Source organism: Ochotona princeps, chromosome 14 (genome assembly GCF_030435755.1).
Source record: "Ochotona princeps isolate mOchPri1 chromosome 14, mOchPri1.hap1, whole genome shotgun sequence".
In the NCBI taxonomy this organism is placed as follows: domain Eukaryota; kingdom Metazoa; phylum Chordata; class Mammalia; order Lagomorpha; family Ochotonidae; genus Ochotona; species Ochotona princeps.
Genome location: NC_080845.1, coordinates 53,683,515 through 53,705,060, shown reverse-complemented (window position 1 = coordinate 53,705,060; position 21,546 = coordinate 53,683,515). Strand labels below are relative to the sequence as shown.

The 21,546-nt window shown below is 43.2% G+C and overlaps 1 protein-coding gene across 6 annotated transcripts in view; it reads left to right on the top strand.

Annotated features, from left to right (window-relative positions):
- Nucleotides 1-1,321, top strand: part of KDM4C (lysine demethylase 4C) — a 325,582-nt gene extending 324,261 nt beyond the window's left edge. For 5 of the 6 annotated variants that reach the window (XM_058672446.1, XM_058672439.1, XM_058672441.1 and 2 more), the window contains one exon: nucleotides 444-1,321. In XM_058672446.1, coding sequence (XP_058528429.1) covers nucleotides 444-620 — 177 coding nt within the window. In that variant the 3' untranslated portion in view covers nucleotides 621-1,321. Of the gene's footprint in view, nucleotides 1-364 lie in introns of all 6 variants that reach the window. The other variant, XM_058672440.1, reaches the window with a different exon arrangement.
- Nucleotides 1,322-21,546: the final 20,225 nt, after the last annotated feature.

The window sequence follows — 21,546 nt, the reverse complement described above, 5'->3', positions numbered from 1 at the left end:
TTTCTTTTCTCTCTCTCCCTGCCCCTCCTCTCTCTCTAATGCTCCATCTTTCAACAGTCAGAAGGAATAGAGGTGAATTAGAGATGACTGGACTTTGTCAGAAACTTGGACAGAATCTAGAGGGGAGATGGAGGGTGAAGAGAGTTAAGCCAAGAAGATTTTAATCTCGCTTTCTTTTGGGGGGATTTTCTGCGGGTGGAAAATGAGGCAGTAGGTTGGAAATCCCAGAGAAAGTGGTGCTAAATAAAACCACCTTTCCCTGCTAGAATGAAGCAGGTGGGGAGAGGTGAGGAAGAACCCAGAGCCTTGCGTGGGGACTTTCTACCCTAAGTGGGCGATCCTCACCTCTGTCTTCTTCCCCCAGAAGACTGAGTTGGATCTCTGACCATTCCTGTGATGATCAAATGCTGTGTCCTTCTGCCAGTAACACTGACTGCTCTCAGTCCACAGCCTCTGATATGCGATTTGAAGACACATTTTACGGAGCAGACATCATCCAGGGCGAGAGAAAGAGACAAAGAGTACTGAGCTCCCGGTTTAAGAATGAGTATGTGGATGACCCTGTGTACCGCACCTTTTTGAAGAGCTCTTTCCAGAAGAAGTGTCAGAAGAGACAATAGTAACGGCTGCAGGCAGCAGTGCCGCTTGGACCAGAAGAAAAAAGATGACAGGTCTGCCTTGGGACTGTGCCATGTTTCACTGGGGTAGGTGATGATGTGTCTCCAGCGATTGGGCTTCCAGAATTCAGTCACCAGAATTACACCGTGCACGTATCCTTAATTGGATAGAGCAATACGAAGTCATTCCAGATCTTGCTTTCACTTGTGAGTAATTGTCTTCTACGATCCCAAAGAAGTTTTCTAAGTGAATAGAAAAATAGTGAATCACCTGCTAGAGAACAGAGCACTGCCAGAGAGGATGTGGGCCTCACATGTGGCTCCAGCCCCTGCTCAGGAAACGCACGGTGGCTGAGCTCCGCAGCTCCAGCAGGTGGGAGCCTCGTCGCCTAGGCAGGGAAGGGGCGGGGGTGAGGACTGATTTCTTTTCCACAGTCAGGGAAGGACACTCATTTGTTTTAAATGGCAGTTTTTATAAAATATTTTTAAAACAAAAGTGGCATGTATGGTAATGAGATTTACCCGTGTGCTCTATCTGTATTTCCCTTGTACAGAACTTTTACATTTTTTAATATTCGTATTACTTCTGATTGTGTCTGATGAGAATTTACTTGGCCTTGTGAAATGGAATTTTTGGCTCTTGAGGAAGAATTCTTATGAATTGTATGGGAATTTTATAGATTTAAAGAGGGAGATCTAGGGCTGTTATTTTTAAACACTTTTTTTTTCATAATGCCTATTCTGAGTAGATATTTATAAAATATGTTTCTTTCATTATGTGTTTGTAAAATTAGAGTTTAAATAAATATGCTTTGGTGCATAGTTTTGAACTAATATAACATGATTTTTCCTTTTTAAAACAGCCTGAAAATATACTGGTGTTTAAAAATAAAGATTTCCATTTTCTCCAAACCTGTCGTGTGATTTGTTTATTTGTCTGGATTTAGACCAACAGAGAAAAACGTTTGGTTGGGGACTGGCCCACACACACTGTGTCCAGTGTGTTTTAGACTTTGCTTGTGGCCCTGGCTTCTCCTGTAGCACTAGTCACATTTATGGCAATATAGCTGAGGAAAAAGGCTTTTCTGCCTGCCCACAGCACTGGTGGAAGTATTTTCCACCACCCCTTCTATAACTGGAATACTCTGAGACCCTTAAGTCTGGAGCGTCTTTACGCTGGCTTTCCCAGTCCCCGTGTATCTTTGGAAGTGGCCAGAGGCTTAGTTTATAGAAAAGACTTGGACAGCAGGCAGGAAAGGGATAGCTCAAGGGCTCAGGGTCCCTGGGGACTGCATCAGTTTACTGTAGCCTTGGGGCAAGAAGCACACAGATCTGCAAGTTGGCTGATCTTGGCTGTGCTTGGCTGCACATCTCTGCTGACCTTGGCAGAGGCTAACTCACTCATCGTCCCTGTAGACACAGTGGGTCAGCCCAGGCGTGCATTGCTCCTGTTGGTGGTAGAGGCAGGAAAGCAATTGTGCCCAGCCACATAAGTGTGTTCTACTCCTGTGGATTAAGATCCCATGAGCATTTCAGAGTTTGTTGGCAAAAGATATGGATGTATCTGTCCTCTTACTGAGCAGAAAATGAAGAGCCAAAATCATAAGGACAGAGCCACAGTTAAAACTCTAATGTCTGCATGACTTGCTGGCTGGGTGCATGTTTTCCAGAGAGCGTCATGGCTGAACTCAACGCTGGGGCCGACTCTGACTCCACCAGCTGTATTTTCCCAGAACCTAAGCATTTTACATTCCCTGCCAGTGCAGTCATGTATTTTATCAAGTCATCAAGCTTCGATGTTCTGTCTCCGGGTTTGAATGGAAATGACTTGCTCTCATCATGACAGACCAGGAAAGCAGGCCTGTGCAAAGCATTAAAAGTAATTAATCTAAATAAGATCATTCATTCTATACCAGTTTACCTGTCAGCAAGATTTCTGATTGGCTGCCACAGGGAGAGCCTGTGTGATTTCAAATACAGCTGTTCTTCATGCTCTCACCTAACTAATGTCCCTATAACCAAATACAGCTGTAGATGACCTTCACAAACTAGTGATGGCCACAAATGCACCCTGGCTATTGAAAGAGGCGTCCCCATTTCACAGCCTCCTGCGTAGAGTGGCTGTTAGCTCTATGAACAGGCAGCCGTTAAGCCTTCTCCACTTACTGCAGACACTTTAATTGTAATTTCTTTGCTTCACACTAACTGCATTTTTAGTGTGTATGTGTAGCACGAAATCAGTTCAAGTCCTTCAAGTCCTTTCAGTGCGTGTTTTTTAAGAGGCTAAACTGTGACAATTCCAATGTAACACTAATTGTAAGCCCTGGCATCTTTTTCACAAGACTGTGATTCCTTAATATGTGTTTGAAGTAAAGACGGTGTAAACTCTTGTCAGTTTACTTTTATTAGGTCACTTTTTTTTTTTCATTTCCACTAAAGAGAAACTGGGAATTTGCGTTCTACTACAGAGACGGTGGGAAAAAGCATCTGCTGAAGTCCGTGTGCATCTTGGAACCTGATAGAAACCGCTCCTGAATTATAGCAGAGGAAAACCTGAAGGTGCCGGTCAGAATCATACAGGAGTGAATGGCTCTTCTGCCCCTGCCCATGCCCGTACTGTGTGAAGCACAGCTGCTCGACTCTGTTATTGTAAATGCTCTGAAGGTCTTAGAAATAATCATCAGAGAAGTAACTGTTGCAAGATAACATTGTGCTTTATTTTTGCCTTTAAGTAAAAGAGATCTGACATGAAACAATCTTCATTTCAGATATAAATCAACCCCATAAACTTGAAGCTAACCAGAGATCCTGAGGCATTTCTCATTACATGAAGTAATTGGTTGGTTGCAGGACTCCATTGTACTATGAGTCTTTCTGAGAATTCAGATGTGCTATCATCCCAAGCATGGACTGTTTCCCTCGGCCAGCAAGTTGTAAGGCCCTGTAGCATTAACCACAGGAAAGATAATTTTTGTCTTTTTCAGAAGCCCGAACTCTCCAGCATTTCAGATCCTTTTGTGGAAGTGGGACATTGGCAAGAAGAGGTAATACGAAAAGTGGCACATCTACTCAGTACATCCTGCTTTGTAGGATCCCTGTGTTATTCACCTTGTTTATCCCAATAGGCCAAGTTAAGTATCAGTACCCTCTTTTATGGAATGAAACTAAGGCTTACAGAAGCCAAGTCAGTATTTTTAAGTCATTCAGTCTTTCCCGTGCAGAGAGGGGAAAAAAAGATCCAGAAAATGACTGCAACTAAACAGTGAGTCAAGCTCAAAAGGAGGGTGAGCCCCAGCAGTGTGCATGTGGACACTGGCTTTAGTGATAGTTTTGTTGTTTTCAGAGCCACACAGTACTTTTGGGATCTGTATGTGTTTCCTTGGAAGTCACTCTCGAAAACCTGAATGCTGCTCCATGCTTTAGTTCAGTTCTCTAGTCTAGCCTTTGACAAATGTAGGCCAGTTTCATGTGTGGATTGGTCAGTGAGCTCCTATATAGCTGTAAAGAATTCCTTTCTCTAACTCCCTCCTCCCTAAGATCCTCCTCCCATGCTCTCGTCAGGCTGCTGAAGGGTCTTGCTGCTTGATGGTGGTGGGAAAACCCCTTTCCACTGACATGTAGGGGAATGCTGCCCAGGACCTCCAGTTGTAGTTAGGGGTCTCACCTAGTCTGTAACAGTGCAGTGCTGGGGGAAAGGGGGGGCATCACCTGGGTCATCTGATGCCATGTACAGGCCAGACATGGAAACCCATCCCCCCAACACTTGTCCTGCACTGACACTACTGAAAGGGACCAACCATCGTGTTTGATTGGGGCAGGAGAAATATTGTCAACAAGGTATCCATCCTACTGTATGCCCCTTTCCTAGTCCTGGGGTTTGCAACTTTCACCACAATTTTCTTTGCCTGTTGGTACTTCTGGTTTACAGGCTTCTCCAGTTCTGAGCCCAGGACATATGGGTTAAAGAAAGCCCACAGAAATCACCCCTGAGTAGTTCCTTAAATCTGCTTTGCTTTCCTCTTTGAACACTCATACTCTTCTTGGGATAGTTGGGTGTGTTAGATCCAGAATGTTTAATTATACTTAGCCAGCGAGAAATAACTGTAATCAACCTTGTTCAGAACAGAAAGGCCTTTCTTTTTTTTAGTAGGAAAAAATAATTTATTGCTAAAGGCAAAGGTCTAGTTGAAAATTAGATATGGAAAATATAAAGAGAATAATTGATGGAGAAATCCTGGAGAAAGGAAAGGGAATTGAGGGCAGAGGTGAAAAATGTTTGAGACGCTAGATACTCCAACTACTCTGATACCATCCTAACATATTTTATACATGTATTGAATTATTCTGTATCCATAAATAAATATGGCTTTTAGCCAATTTAAGTTAAGTATCTGTCTACCTAAAGCTGAGGTTGAATGGTTGGTATTATACAGGAAAGGGAGATTTTATCCAGAAAGAACAAATTCCAATTATGAGAGCATTGAAGATAGATTTTGGAATTGTAAGTGATTATGGAATTGTAGGTGGATTTGATATAAGGAAAAAGACAACTAAAGATACCAGAGATACAACCATTTCAACTGATTTTCTGGGTTGAATAAGGAATGCAGTTGATGGCGTGGGAACTTGGAAGAAGCAGAGGGAGCTCTAAGCAGTGCATGAATCGTGACATCAAAAGATGTCCATATCCTCATCTCCAGAACTTGTGAATATATCACCATACTGCAAGAATGGAAACCAACCCTGGTCAAAGAGCTGCCCTTGAAGGTTGGCCTGGGAAGTTGTGGCAGTGTCTGGTCCTCAGCTTATCTTGCCACCTGCTCAGTCCCTGGGAACACTGGAGCACAGCTCTGTTGCAGCAGCACTTTGGAGAAAGACAAGATCGCCATAGCTCCCTATGTCCCAGTAGCGGGCCTCTCAGACCCTGTGGATAGGTGTCCCAAGGGTTCCAAGACATCCATTTCTGTCAATTCACAGCATCTCTGTCCCTTCACAAAGTGGAATCTCACTGATTGAGGCTTCCACAACATTCCAGAAGAGAACCCCCTTCCTTTTCCTCCTAGGTGGAATCTTCCTTTGCCACTGCATTCTTACACTCAGGCTCATTGAGAAGCAAAACTTAGAGCCTGGCATGATGGCTGTGTGGCTAAATCCTCCCCTTGCATGCAGGATCCCATATGGGTGCCAGTTCATGTCTCAGAATCTCCATTCCCCATCCAGCTCTCTGGTTGTGGCCTGGGAAGGCAATTGAGGACGGCCCAAAGCCTTGGGACCCTGCACCTGCATGGGAGACCTGGAAGAAATACCTGGCTCCTGGATTCAGCTCAGCTCAACTCCACCTGTTGCGGCCACTTAGGGAGTGAATAAGCAGCCGGAAGATCTTTCTCTGTCTCCTTCTCTGTAAATCTTTCTTTCCAAGAAAATAAATTAAAAAAAAAAAAAAGAAAAGAAAACTTAACATCAGCTGAAATGCTATGAGACTGTATTATCTATTTAGTATGAATATTCAAACATGTTACAGAATATTTTTGTGGGTGTTAGGTAATAATACATGATATTAGACAAGAAATTGGCCTTTCTAAAATCCTAAAAGTTTTAATTTCACACAAAATAAATCTGGCCGTGGTGATTTTAGATGGGGACTGTGGACCTGCATTTATTTGCTACCTTCTAGGCATCCTCTGCTCTGCAGGAGTTTATGATTTCTACTTGCCCTGTGGGTCCCTGCACACGTCAGATCTTCAGTGAGCTCGTCTGAATGCCCACCACTTGCTTGAACACACTTGTACTCACATATTTTTAGGATCCATTTGAATGGACTAAGTTATGTTCAGATAGCTGGGTATGTCTGGAAGGCTGAGCCCAAAAGGTTCCTTACTCGGTGAATTCAGTGACCCTGGATCAATGTGAGAGGCACCATCCAATCAGTTAAAGGTCTGGATAGAACAAATATGCAAAGAAAAATTAAATTTATTCTTTCTTTGTTCTTCTTCTTCTCCTTCCCCCTCTATTTCTCTTTCTCTCTCTCTCTCTCTCTCTCTCTCTCTCTCTCTCTCTCTCTCTCTCTCTCTCTTTCCTGGTACTGGGGATATTTAGCTTCTCCCACTCTGGGAAAACTCAAAATGTCAAGACCTTTGCACTCAGGGACTTGCACCAAAAGGTCCCCTAGGTTCTCAAACTTAGAGTCATCTTGTTGTGGATATTTTTAGCCCCTGTTATAATATGAATCGATTCCCTTAATCTCTTATCTTTATCTCCCTCTGTTCAGACATACATACATCTGATGCTTCTCTTTCTAATATGCTGGACTGGTAATTGATGGCATTTGTCTTCGCTTTGGTCACTAAGTGCAGAGCATTGGCCTTGAGAGGCATTTGTTGACAAAGAGCTGAGACTTTGCTGACTGAGGTTAAGGAGGAAAATGACAGCCCTGGGGTATTCTGATGGCTGCCCGAGCAAAGGGCTGGGTGCTGCCAGGGGCCGAGGAGGCTTGCAGCCAAGGCATACTTACCCAGTCTGGAGGAGTTGCTCCTTGCTTTTTAGACACCAGAGAACAAACAGGCTATTTCCTGGGGTGACAAAAATGTGGAAAAATGGGCCACCTAGGTAGGCAAAACCATTTTTTGTTTGCTGCGAAACAAAGAACTCTGGACCGTAGGGAAGGGATTGTCTGAGACCCACAAGGCTGGATATTGAAGTAACTGTTTAGGCCATAAAATGCCCAGCATTGAGCCTTTGAGGCCACCTACTGTGAACTTTGAATGTGTGACTTCACTGTGATATGATTATTAAGCTATTTATTTCGTGTTTTTCTCTCTCTAAAATCAAAGCCATAAAAAGAAAAATGGCCTCCTAATCATTTGTTGCAAAGGAAACGGCTGTTGATGATGATGATAAAAAACTTCTGTTCATAAATTTGCACCCTTTGTTGTCATGTATAAAAGAGGCCATGTGTTGTGAGCTCATTAGTAACCGAACTTTATTTTGTCAAAGGAAATGGAGTCAAGAGAGCTTATGTTTCATCTTTAATATGGCAGCTCAACAACAATGCCATTATCCCAACTTTCAGATGAATTTAATTGAACCTTAATGAGCAAAATTAGTTGTTTTGTGCAATTAGAATCCCATTTAGAATGGGTTGGAACATGAAAAGGATGGTGAATGTGGCTGACTTGATTTTCCCCAAGACTAACTCTCAACCTCTTTTTACCCCTGGATTTTTCTCTCCCCATGGAATAAATGATTGATGTTTATAAAGTTACAGGAGCTTCCTGCCCCATGGACTGCAAAATCTGAGGCTTCCAAGGAAGTAGAGATGTTGGTGTGGAAATTAAAACTGACCAGTGGGAACCAGGTGACAGAAGTAAGATAGAGAGTCTTCTGATCCGGTGTGCCTAGCATCTTACACACGCCTGATCTTCGTGAGGTAAGAAGGTGGATCATGAACAGCACCCAACAAAAGGTAGGAAGGCGTCATGGTTGGGCAGATCTTCTCTCTATGATTGTATAGTTTTATGACTTGGATTGAATGTCTTTTAAACCTGTTTGTTCATCAATAAATGAGTGATAGCACCTGTTTCTCAGGGGTGCTGGTGAGTAGTCAGCGAGATAATGCATATCAGGTATTAGACATTAGGTCCACATTAACATGTGTGAATTGCTATGGTTTTATCGCCATTTTTTAAAGATTTATTTTTATTGGAAAGTCAGATATACAGAGAGGAGGAGAGACAGCAAAATCTTGCATCTGCTGGTTCACTCCCCAAGTGGCCGCACTGGCTGGAGCTGAGCCAATCCAAAGCCAGGAGTCAGGAGCTTCTTCCGGGTCTCGTAACTGAGTGCAGGGTCTCAAGGCTTTGGGCCGTCCTTGACTGCTTTCCCAGGCCACAAGCAGGGAGCTGGATGGGAAGTGGGGCTGCCAGGATTAGAACTGGCACCCATATGGGATCTCGGTGCATGCAAGGCAAGGACTTTAGCCACTAGGCTACTGTGCCCGGACCCACTGTTCTTTATTATTACCATTCACCATTCTCATCATCACCAATCTTTGAACTTCTTGAAGCCTCGATTTGCCAAAAATATACAGCTTACCTAAGTTACGCTGTTGTTTCTGGCCAACAGTAAAATCCGTGTATGTTTCCCTAAACACTCAGCTGGAGGGAAGGGATGAGAGGAGAGGGTCAACCATATCAGGGGTTGGCATGATTGACACTCTCCCTAGGGAGAAGAGTAGGAAATGCTGTGCCTTGCTGCGGGGTGTGTGAGATCCCTCAAAGGGTTACAAAGACCATCATTTCCCTTAGCAGGTGACAGGCTGTGAGCGCCCTTCCCTGAGGACCTAGCCAGTGCTGAGCTCCTAGGATTCTGACTACTGCTGGCTCTCTCATCCAGTTGACCACTCTCCAAGGAGCCAGCCCTTGCTAGGAAGTCCTTCCTGCAGGTGTCAGGATGGCTGAAGCTGCCTGCCATGGCTCCCGATCAGCCTCAGGGCTGACTCAGTGGTCTGCGCTGTCACTTCCCAAGCCGCAGCAGAGTTGAGAATGAGAACGGATGTGATTTGGCTCATCTGTAATAGACTTGGACTGAGGTAGGACAGAGGGCATGAGGGACAGCTATTCAAGTTCTCCACAGTCACAAAAGCCTGAGGATCCTCATGGGTTCTTGGTGAAAAAAGCCAATAGAACTGGAGACCGTCCCAAACTTGTTACAGACTCCCTCAAACTTAATGATGCTCCATCTGACAAGTTTCCTATGTAATGACTTTCAAAAGAGGAAGGGGTTATGTAAAAACCCAACCTTTTTTTTACTGCATGGGTGGTGTTGGGTAGTGGTGACCACAGTTCTGAGTCAGTCATGTGTTCACAAGGGAAAACCAGCAGCCCCCTACGATGTGCTGGGTGGCCATTAGCATGTTCCGTAGGTGAGGTGCATCCAGTGTGTTTCCACTAATGGAATCTTCAGTTGAAGAGCACCTCTATTTTCATATGAACCGCAAGATACTTTTATAACATGTCCAACATCCTATCAAATTCTCCTCATATTTTTCTCTGAGACTTCCCAGGGGGTATCTTAGCTGTGCTCCTCTCTAAATTCTCTTGGCCTTCACATGGTGACCACCGTTTCTCTTCTCTACCGTAGTTCGGCAGTGTCCGCTTCCCCAACTGTGAAGTTCACTCAACGTCAACCTCCTCAGCCTTTCTTCTGTGCCTGTTGATGATGCGGAAGCTGGCCCTCATCATGCCCAGAATGCAGCATGGGGAACGCCACAGTGCTGTACCTAAGGTGTGCTCATAGGCCGCCGGCCCCTGGCAGCTGAAGATGAGGGTTATAGGGCCATGCTTGCTGCTCCTACTGTTACTGCTGCTATGCCGGTGTTCTTGGGGTTTATGTTCATTGACATGACCCGACGCCAGTCTTGGGCTTTTCTGCACCAGGAAGAATTTTTTTGTTCCTTTTTCATGCCTCTCTCTGTGGCACATTTCTCCCAAAGTAGTGCAAAAAATCCATGCTCTTAATCTTTGAAGAAGACTATCTCGATTCTGTTGCTTGCAATTATTACTTTCACATAGGGCTCAGTAGGGCTGGATGTTGGAGGCTGTTAAGGATACAAACAATGAAACTTCATTCAGATACTTCAATGTTAGCAGTCTTCTTATTGTTATTATTATTCATAAGATATTGGAAACTCAGTCAAAAAGCTGGACCTCACAGGGCTCTGGGAAGAAGCTGACAATAGACACTGCTGACAGTAGAAAGGTTCTTCGTCTAAGCTGTTTATCCCTTTGGGTCCTCACCTTTAAAAGTTAAACGTTCATTGATATTTGTTTTTTCTGCCTGTGGTAGTCATGCCCCTCCTTAGGCCCTGCTGTGGACCTTCATTGTGATTATTTTCTACTTCTTGTACCCAGCACCACTCAGCTCACTCTCTCCCAGTGTCCAGACCAGAAACCATCAGCAGAAAGTGAATTTGAGCAGAATGTGGATTTTTGTCTTCCTTTTTTGTTGTTTATGGTTTTATCCTTAATAGTTTAGAAAGTGACTCTAGGGCCTGGCTTGGTAGCCTAGTGGCTAAAGTTCTCGCCTTGCACAGATTGGAATCCCATTTGGGCACCAGTTCATGTCCTTGTGGCCCTACTCCCCATCCTGCTCCCTGCTTGTGGCCTGGGAAAGTCAAGGATGGCCCAAAGGCTTGGGACCCTGCACCTGTGTGGGAGACCCGGAAGAAGTTCCTGATTCCTGGCTTCAGAATGACTCAGTTCCAACCATTGTGGCCACTTGGGGAGTGAATCAGCAGGGGGAAGATCTTCCTCTCTGACTTTTCCATAAAAATAAGTTCATCTTTAAAAAAAAAGTGACTCTTACTTGATAATGAATGAATAAATAACTACTTCCTGGGGCAAACTACTTAGGCTGTATGTACCTTTGGTTTTTTTCAACCTTTTCAAAATATCAAGAATAATAGCAAATTTACATTGTTCTGCGAATTGAATGAATAAATATTTGTAAAACATGCACATTGGTGTTTGGCACAAGTACATGTGATAGAAGCATTTATTACATAAGATTTTCCAAAAGGCTCTACATGTGTTAGTACCCATAAACACTTGCTGAAGAAATATTTTTCTGGAGGAATCACATTGGTCCACTTCATTGCCCTTTTCCTCCTTCAGAACTTGTTTTTCAGTCACCTCACATTCCTTTTTGCCTGTCTTGATTATCATGGGGCCAGTTTTCCACTACAGGACATTTGCTGGGTCAGATCCTTGTGATCCTATGTTACCAGCAAGGTGACTTATGGGGAAAGAAAGACATTAAATGATGCCTCTGGAAACTGTAGGTAAAGTGGGTTATGTCTGCAGTGTCCATGGATGAGAATAGCTCACAGAATCATCCCTTATCTCCAGTGAATGAGCCGCTGTTTACAAACTCATGTACCCATTCCAGCTTTAGCACTTTTTCCCCCAACGAATTCTGTATTTCCTTTGTTAAGATACATGTGGTAGTCTCTCCCGTTGTTTTGCCAAATAGGCTTAGTTTTCAGTCACCCTGGCAAGTTGAACACTGAGGCTCATGTTATAGTGTTCTTTTCTTTCTGTTGTTCTTCGACTTTCTTTAGCTTAATATTTTAGAAAAAGGAACTTCTCCACCATTTAGAGTTGTGTGTTCATACACATACAACCACACTTACATGCCACAATACTCCTCCTCTGACCTAAAAGTATTTAGATTTTGTGCTTCTAGGCTAGAAGGCCATTTGAGAGCCTGGGATAACATTTCTGGAGGTCATTATGAGAGATGGAGCTACGCCTTTTACTGTTCCTTCTCTCTGGCTCCTAAGAGAGCTAAATTTAGCAAGAAGTCCAATGTTATCAGGGAGGAAACATCGAATATAATTTTTTCAGGTAGTCGAGTCTCTCAAGTCTTTCAAGATGAAATAGAACAGAGGAGGGAGCTGGGAAAGGAGTCTGAATGATGAGTGGGCAGAGGTAGGGATGGGGAGTAGAAGTGAGACCTGAGGAAGGCCAGGGGAAGAGCTGGAAAGATGAAGCTATTAGTCTGTGCTGTAGTGGGCTGGGTTGGCTGTTGTCTGGATAACTGAATTGTTACCTTCTGGGAACTGCCATTTGATTATCCGTGCTTTGAAACCAGGGGACCTCTTTAGACCATTTCCAGGCCATTTAAGGTAGTGGTTCTCAATCAAGCAACATGCCAGTATCACCTTGGGAGCTATTTGAAAAATAAAGATTCTTGGTCTGCACTCCAGAGCTTATAAATCAGAATCTCTTGGAGTTGGGGTCCAGGAATCATATGATGCTTTAATCTTCTACAGATGGTCTGAAAGGCTGCCATGGGCCAATGGGGCACTATGTGGAAAATGAATCCAATCCCATTGGGTTGAATGCCATTCAGGGTGAGTTATAGAAACAGAAATATTGCCACAGGCAGAAAGTATGGCCCAAAAGAAAATCACCAGCTTTGGCATTCCATAAGCTGGTTTTGAGTCCTGTCTTTGTCAGTGAGTTAGATTTCATTGAATAGACCATTCAACTTCTTTGAGCTTCACCTTGTAAAATGGGAAATAACATCCATCCACCATGTCCACTTTATAGTCATTTAAAGGACCACAGAGAAAAGATGTGGAACTATTTTAAGAATTGAAAACAGCAATGAAACACACACACACACACAATGCTATATAATGCTCTATGGCAAATAATTCTATCAATGTTCTGTTGATGAATTTTTCAATGAACCCTGATGATGAATTTGTAGTGAAATAGATAAACATAGGAATGCCTTCTATGATTCTGCCTCATGTACATAAAACTCCTAAGACAGATTTACCTAAACTGAATTCACTTGTTTGATCCCACCATCAAGAAGCAATTACTGGGCTCCCAGATGAGCATAAGAGAGATGAACACATGCATATGTCTCTGTCCCCATTCTCAAACTCCAGAAAATTACAGGAGAATTGTCAGCAGTGATACAAAAGCACAAGAACAGAGGGACGGGGAAGAGGCTATAGTGATAAAAGATGGAGGTTAGAACGCCAAAAGATGGCAGAAGACTTGATAGACTTGAAATTGGAGTGATCTCTAGTCCAAGACAAAGCCCTGATTTTCAGACATGGGAATGTCCCTCCAAGGAAATGGCCAATGTAGTTTACCCAACAGGAAGGCCCCAAGTTGCCAAACCCTTCCCTTATGCACTGAGCTTTCAAATAGTTTTGTGTTTTGTTTTGTTTTGTTTTGTTTGTAGAATACTGTCACAAAAGGGGCATCTAATCTAAAAGGCTAACAGCACAAAACAAATTGAGAACAAACAAACAATAATACTCAGTTGGAGATAAGTAATTCTACTTAAAGGAGAGGAAACTGAAAACACATTGTGCTTTGTTCATAGACCTACTTAGTAGGGAATGAGCAGGAAGAGAGCAAGAATATGATATTTATTTCCCCTGCTTCCTGCTTTCTAGGCCCGCATTTCCAGGAGGATGTGTTCCACTCAATACCCTGATTATACCAAGTGTCCCCTCCACCACGGCTCCAGCCTTGGCCAGGTTCTGGTAACAGCTCCTTCCCTCTGCAGTTAGACTTTTCATTCTGCCATGTAGCAGACAGACCAAAAAAAAAAAAAAAAAAAACAACAACAACAACAAAACAAACATCCCCAATTCAAATGGACCAAAATGCTGTAGGAGAGATTTCATCTCCAAAATGAAAACAGTAGAATATTTGCTGTGGTTGAAGGAGTGAAAAGACGCACAACTAGAGGGCGAATTTAGAGCTGATAGTCACCCGAGGAAAAACCATGCAAATGAAAAGGAAAATAATTGAAATGCTAAACAGTAAAGACAAAAAAAATTGTGCTGAAGGGGAAAGATAATTGTATGTGACAATCATTTAGCGGTAGGATTTCTACAGTCATGGATATAGCATAGTAGCAATCCAATCCAATTGTCAGGTGGCTTCTTGGGACTAAAGGAGGGGTAAGGTACGGTGTTGGTGAGAACTGGTGATTGTGGTACAGGTAAGAGGTGTACAACTTCTTTATAACAGGACATCAATAAGTAATTCTTAAAACGAAAAAGCAACAAGAGACAGACAAAAACAAACCAAAAAAACCCCAAACCCAGTATTCTATAACATAAATAGCAAGATTAATGTTCAGGTCGGCAAGTGTACCAGGTTAAGCTGCTGCTTATGATGTAGACATCCTGTATCAGAGCCAGTTCGATTCCTGGCTGCTCTGCTTCTCGTCTACCTTCCTATTAATGTGCCTGGGAAGGCAGGGGTGGGCAGCTCAAGGACTTTGGTACCTACCAGCCGTGGGGGAGACTTGAACGGAGTTTCTGGATCCTGACTTTGGCTTGATTATTGTGGCCATTTGGGGAATGACCAGCAGCTAGAAAATCTCTTGCTTTCTGTCACTCTGCCTTTAAAATAAATAGATCTTTTTTTTTTTTTTTAAAGATTTTATTATTATTATTGGAAAGCCAGATATACAGAGAGAAAGATCTTCCATCCGATGTTTTCACTCCCCAAGTGAGCCGCAACGGGTCAGTGTGCGCCGATCCGAAGCCAGGAACCAGGAACCTCTTCCGGGTCTCCCACACAGGTGCAGGGTCCCAAAGGTTTGGGCCGTCCTCAACTGCTTTCCCAGGCCACAAGCAGGGTGCTGGATGGGAAGTGGAGCTGCCGGGATTAGAACCGGCGCCCATATGGGATCCCTGGGCTTTCAAGGCGAAGACTTTAGCCACTAGGCCACGCCGCCGGGCCCTAAATAGATCTTTTTAAGAAGAAAAATCTATAAAGTTATTTAAAGTAATAAGCAATCAACTAGGAGTTTTGAAAACAGTTGTCTTCAGTAAAAGGGAAATAGTGAAAAATGGTAGCCCTTGAACCTTGTTACTCTAATTAACTATTAAAGATTGTCAAAAATAGAATTAAAAAATGGAAAAAGTTAAAAAATAGTGAAATGAACAATTACTTTAAGACAAATAAGCAAACAAAAACGAGATAAACTGTCCCTATGCTATCATCTGAAATATGATACACACAAAACTTGTTTTTCTCTAAAAACAGAGAAAAGTAACTATCTTACCAATTCTTTGTTTTTATTACCATTTTAAGTAATAGAACTCCCAGACTTCCAGTCTGCTGGAAGATCCAGGTGCAAGTGAGTGTGGAGGATGGGAAGAATTTGTGGACCACAGTATCATGATTGCTGGTTCCCATCCCCCGTCCAGTGAAACAGAGACACCGGATTAAACTTGCGATCAGCGAGCCTTACAAGGGAAACAGTCAAGAGAGCCATGCTGAGTAGGCTGTGTTCTAGACCATCAAGAGGTAAATTTAGAGAAAGGAGCACTGGAATTGTTCAGAGAACTGAGTTCCTTAGTAGCAGGACCCCAGATTTGTTGCCAAGCTCCTGGCAGCCATAGACCATAACTGGGACAGGAACCTTTACATAATCTTCATTATCAGAGAGAATTATGGAACATTTCTCAAGGGAAGAGGAAGAGCTTTTCTTAGCAGTAAATTCTTAAAGAAATAGCTCATGTGGGATTGTTACAGGAGACATTCAGTGATGTGGATGACAAGGTCCTGGATAACTTTCCTACAGCAAGTACAGGAACAAGTTTCTTCTGGCTTTTTCTGACAAAAGCCCAAGGCAGAGATACTTGTAGGGGTCATTGTAGGAGCTCATAACCTAGATGTGGGGTACGGTCAGAGACGTGCCCAAGGGTGCATGACTGTAGAATTGACTAAATACTAAGGATATAAAATGAGTTTCAAAAATGCTATAGACATGGCAATGGGTGTAAAGAGCAAAATGAAGTCAATATTGACAGCAGGTGTAAAGCTAGAAAGTAATTGGGAAAGAGAGACTGGCATTCTGTAGGTGTGAGGATAATGAAGATGCCCCAATGCTGCAGAGGGAGAAACCATGTAAGGTTCTGAAAGAAAGAGCTCACTTCCCCTTACTGAGAAGGGGTGAGGAGAGAGAGGCACCTGCGGAGCAGCTGCTGAAGGCTTCAGCCTGCTGTCTGGGGAATGAAGTAGTTGGCCTGGGTCTCCTGAGCAAGCAGGTGGCTTAATTATGCCTAGTGTCCCTTTTCATGATGCTGTTATGCTCAGAGTATTCTCAACTTGGCAGAAAATTCGTTATGGCTTTGATTTGCTTCTCCTTCAAAGGGGCACTTGAGAAAATAGAAAGCCTCTGGGTTCATTAACCTTAAAAGTATAGCCAAGTCTTTTTTTTTTTTTTTCCGAGACTTCCTGGAAGAAGAGGCTTTTTCTTTTAGATTTGAATGCGTGGCGACACAGTCAGTCAACAAATACTCAGGGAAAGGAAAGATAATATTAGTAAACCGCTTTCAGTAGTGGTTGAGTATAGTCAGAGTGCCAACTAGTTGAAGGAAATAGATAAATATAAAGGTTAAAAACAAGACCATCGCATGCGTCAGAGGCCCTTAGAGGTCAAGCCAGAACAGCCGTGTACCCAGTGGCCAGGACAGGCTCTCAGGAACATTGATTGGTACGGCTGCACGTCCAAAAGGGAGGTGGTGGTAGTGACTATATGTGTGGGAAAGCTACTTTCCCTTTCCTCTATTCTTTGCTTAAAATCCATTTCTAATGTCCAAGGAGCAGCCAGACTGGAATCTCCTTATCAATTATGAATGTTCCTTAATTCATATAATAAATTGAGGCACTGTGCTAGGTATCTTACTGTTCCCTTTAGTCAATGAAGTAGGTACTGTTTTTATGATAATTTCACACCAAGTGAAGGTAGATGGAAGTTAGGCATTTGGCTTAAAACCAAACAGTCAGTAACGGTCAAACTAAATTTGGTACCCAGCTCCATGCCCTTGTTCTTTAGGCCCTCTGAGGAACCAGACCTTCTTTTGTAGCATTTACAGGTTGAGGAGTCAATGCAAAGCCCAGGTCTCAATGTTCAAGAGTTTTCTCTTGGTCTCATGACCACTCACACAGCCTCTCCACAGTAGGGTGAGTGGAAGATCAGCCTGGTTCAGACACTGTCCCTGACAACTATCCAGGCTCGAATGCTGGATATCCAACTGGCTAACTTGGTCTCGTCCTTGGCAGAACTCGCCTGGATCAGAGCACAGGCCAGACTTTGCTAATGCAGTTTAGCTCCTGAGGATTGCTCTTGGGAACTGTGACCCCTGCAGATCCAGCTATGTATGTGTTGAAGTTCCTGGCATCAGAAAGACCGAGGTGTTCAGCCCTCAGTGCCAGGTCAGGGTAGGGTTAGGAGGCAGTGCTGTAGACTCCTCCTGGCAATTCCTGCACAGCTGTCAGAAACCTGGCTGGACCAATTAGGAGGGCAATTAGATTGGTATCAGTTTTCTTTCCTCTCCTACCATGGCATCTAAATTTTGATTTTTAGAACTCTTACGTACTTTGTCTTTGGAGTGTCCTATTAAAATATAGATTTCCTCCCCCACCCAGGTGAACACTATAGTTTAAATACCTATTACATGTCTTCTCATCTAGGAATATTTGAGTGAGATAATTATGGAAAACCTAGACTAAGACCTGCAAAGGGATTGGGTGAAGGACTGGCCACAAAAGAGAGACACTGATTTGGAAAATCCTGAAGCCCTGGGGATAACACTATGTGACCTGTCAGTAAGAACAGGTTCACAGATTTAACAAAAACAAATCAGATTCATTAAAAAAAAAATCCAAGACTAGGCAATGATTCCAGTTACTCATTCATCCATCTGTCCATCCATCCCTCCATCCGTCCATGCATTCATCCATCCATTCATCCTTCAAATGTATAACAAAGGATAGAGTTTACTCAATGATTTAGGGATGGTACTTTCCCTCAAGCGGGTTCTAGTTTTGTGGGGTTAAGGGGAAGTCATAAGATACATGTAAAAAGGCCCTCCACATAAGATAGTGATGGGGTCCACATGACAGGGACATCTAAGGTTCTATGGGCTCTCTAAGGCGGGGTGAGCCCAGTAACACTAGGTGAAATCTGCTGAAACAGAGAATCTGGGCCAGGCCTACAGGGATGCATAGAATCCCAGCATGTGCAATTAAAGCAGCACACATGGACATTGAAAGGGTATAAGGCTAGAAAAGGAAGCAGAAAACTGCAGGATACCCTAGGGGATCAGGAAGTGGCCTCCAAGGATTAGTAGGTGGAAAGGCACTGATCCTGACTCTAAGAACCCTGAGGGCTTTGGCTCAGTGTGGCCTGCATTCCCAGGAGGAGGGCGGCTTTGTGGCTTTGCTCTGGGAGCTTCGAAAGGGCCCATGATGAGAGCTGGCCCTTTTGAGACAGAATGCAGTGGAGAGGAAGCAGAGGGGAAGGGCGCTTTAGTGTTGAACCTGGGCAGGATTTCTACTTATTTTCACTTCTCTGAGACGTTTAGAGCAAGCTAATTAGTTTCTGTGGCTTTTTCTATAGAAGTCAGGTTTGTTTTTTTAAAAAGTTACTTAACAAAATTAGACTTAAATTGTTCCCAACTTATGGGATTGCCCCTATTGCCCTGGCCATGTTTTTTGTTTTGTTTGTTTGCTTTGTTTTTTAGCTGTTTTGATTCCAGAGGGGAACAAAGTCTATTTTAGCTCCACTGCTCCATGCCTGCGTCAGCATAAGCGTGTCTGTCTGGGTGGCTGAGGTTAGAGGAAGTGACGTGATTAACAGAGGACTGGTGATTCTGTCCATCCAGGTTGCGTGGCTTGAATGCACAGCAAAGTTACTGTTTTGGAGCAGGAGCAACCCTGGGCACATTGACTGGCTCAGAAATGACTTCTGCATAAACGCAGTCAGCCACACAGACGCAGCTTCTGGCTTTCCCTCCTGCAACAGTGAAAACTTGGAAACAACCAAATGCCCAACCAGAAAATGTTGATTAAATTAACATTGGAAGAAGGTTGGTCAGAAATACTTTGAGACTATGGTGTTACCTAAATTTATTTATGAAGTACTACCATCACAGAACAGGCCGTTAAGAAGTGGAGGTAAGCATTTAGTGTAGTGGTCAATGCATCTTGGGATGCCTGCATCCCAAATCAGGTGTCTGGGTTTCTAGTCCAGGCTCTGTTGTTGCTTCCCAATTTCTTCAAAACAGTGGGGCGGGGGAGGGGAAGATGGTGGAAGGAGAAACCTCTGAGCCTAAGGAACTGCATCATAAAAAAAAAAAAAAAGCACACCCTTGTAGACAGTACATGGTAGCTTGAGGACTTGGGTTACTCCCAAGTCCTGTTTACTGTTTAATGTTACTCACACGGGGGACTCAGCCTGCGCTGCCAATTCCCAGTCAACCTGGCTTAGCCTTGGCTGTTATGGAAATTTGGAGAGTCAATTGGTAGATGGGAGGTCTTTGTGCATGTGTGTGTGTGTGTGTATGTGTCTTTGTGTCTTTCAAATAAATAAGTTTTTTTTTTAATTTTAAATTTTAAAATGTAAATTTTTAGGCAGCATATATAACATGAACCCATGATATGTGTCCTCCATTTTTAATGAATAAATGTCCTTCATCTCCAATAAGAGTGATCAATCTAGTTGTTTCCAAGCTGTGATTGTCTTCCGTCTTCTGGGTAGCTCTGTCCTCTTTCCTTTGTGATCACTCCCCATTTTCTACTGAGTGATGCCATCACCTATAAAAATGTGCAATGTTAGGACTCATTCAAAAAAGTAAAATCTGAAACTTTGCTTTATCTCCCATCTGCCTTGTAGGCATGTGATCTCCACTTCCTTTCAAAGTGGAACTATTTGAAACAATTGTTTGTATTTGCCTCCACATTTTCTTATTCTCTCTGAAGTCCACTTCAATTGCATTTTTTTTTCTTCCTGTTCGTTTGGTGCCACTTCAGCCTCTCTAGCACTCATCAAATAGTCAATTTCAACTCCTGTTCTTAAACTTTCAGCAGTGTTTGTTACAGCACCATTCACACTTGCTTTGGATAACTCCTTGACTTTTCAGACACCAGACCTTTTTGGTTTTCATCATTCCTCTCTGGCTATTCTCTGTTAGGTATTTTTTTCTGAATTTTCATTTTCCTTACTATGTAATGTTGCAATATTTTAGGCTCTCTTTTTTGCATTTTTGCACCTTAGGCTTTCCCCTACCTACTCCTTCTGTGTTCTGCACGTTACAAAGTGCCCTCCCTCCAGGTCAATGTGGACTTCACAGCCATTCCTGCTGGCGCTATCTGAATTCAGCCCACTCTGCCAGAAACATTCTAGAACATGTCCAAACTCTACTGCCTATCACTCCTCAGCTCGAGCCAGCCTAAGTTACTACTGCCATTCTCTGATTCTACTTTGTCTTAGTGCCTCCTTTCTTGGGTGTTTTACAGAATTACCAAACATCCTTAAGACATTCATCTGTGCTCACACTTCTCTTGTGACTTCTGATATGCAAAATAAATCCAAAGTCCTTACCATGCCAGCCTGGACCCTACCTTCTCTCTAACCTCATCTCCTCCCTTCCCTGCACCCGGAAGGAAGCCTTGCCCTTCGCTGAGCATTCCCAGAGCACTCATACTTTAGGTTTTTTCACATTTGCTGCTCCTCTCGCTTGAGTCTCTTCCCTTGGATTGCTGCTGAGCTAATTCTCTTACTTAACTTTGGGTAACTCTCAAATAGTCCCTAATCAAAGGGGCATTCTCCGACCTCCTACTCATAAAAATGACCTTCTTCTGCATCCTACTTTGTGCCTGTCACTTTGCCCATTCTCTGTGTTGTGGCATTGCCCAGCTCCTCAGGATGTCATTCTCTGTAACTGCGTTATGTTTGCCCCCCAACCCCCAGAGTTCTGCAGTGCACAACCTGTGTAGCTGTTTGTGGACATGCTGACATACATGGTGGTAGAAATTTATTTGTTTACTTGTTTATTTTACAACTATGCTACTGAGTTATAAGCTGTTTGAATATAGAGTCTGGGATGTAAAAGTATACCTGAAATACAGCATATGTAAAAAAATTGGTATACAGATGAGAGTATGTGTTTTGTTTGTGAGAATGCGTAGAGTAAAAGGGAATACAAAGAAATATGCCAATTATTTGTAGTGATTATATCTAAATGATAGGATTATGTGTCATTTTTTCACTATTTTTGAGGATTTTTTTTTTTTTACTTGAAAGGCAGAGCACCAGGCAGAGAGAGAGGAAGAGAGAGAGAGAGAGAGAGAGAGAGAGAGAGAATATCTTCATTCCGTTTGCTCACTCACCAAAACGGCTGCAACAGCCAGGGCTGGTCCAGATGGAAGTCAGGAGTCAGGACCCCATCCAGCTCACACACATGGGTGGCACAGGCCCCAATACTTAGGTCATCTTCTGGTGTCCTCACAGATACATTAGCTGGAAGCTGGATGGCAAAAGGAACTGTCAAAAGGTCTCTGGCACTCCAATATGGGATATGACTTTACAGGTGCTA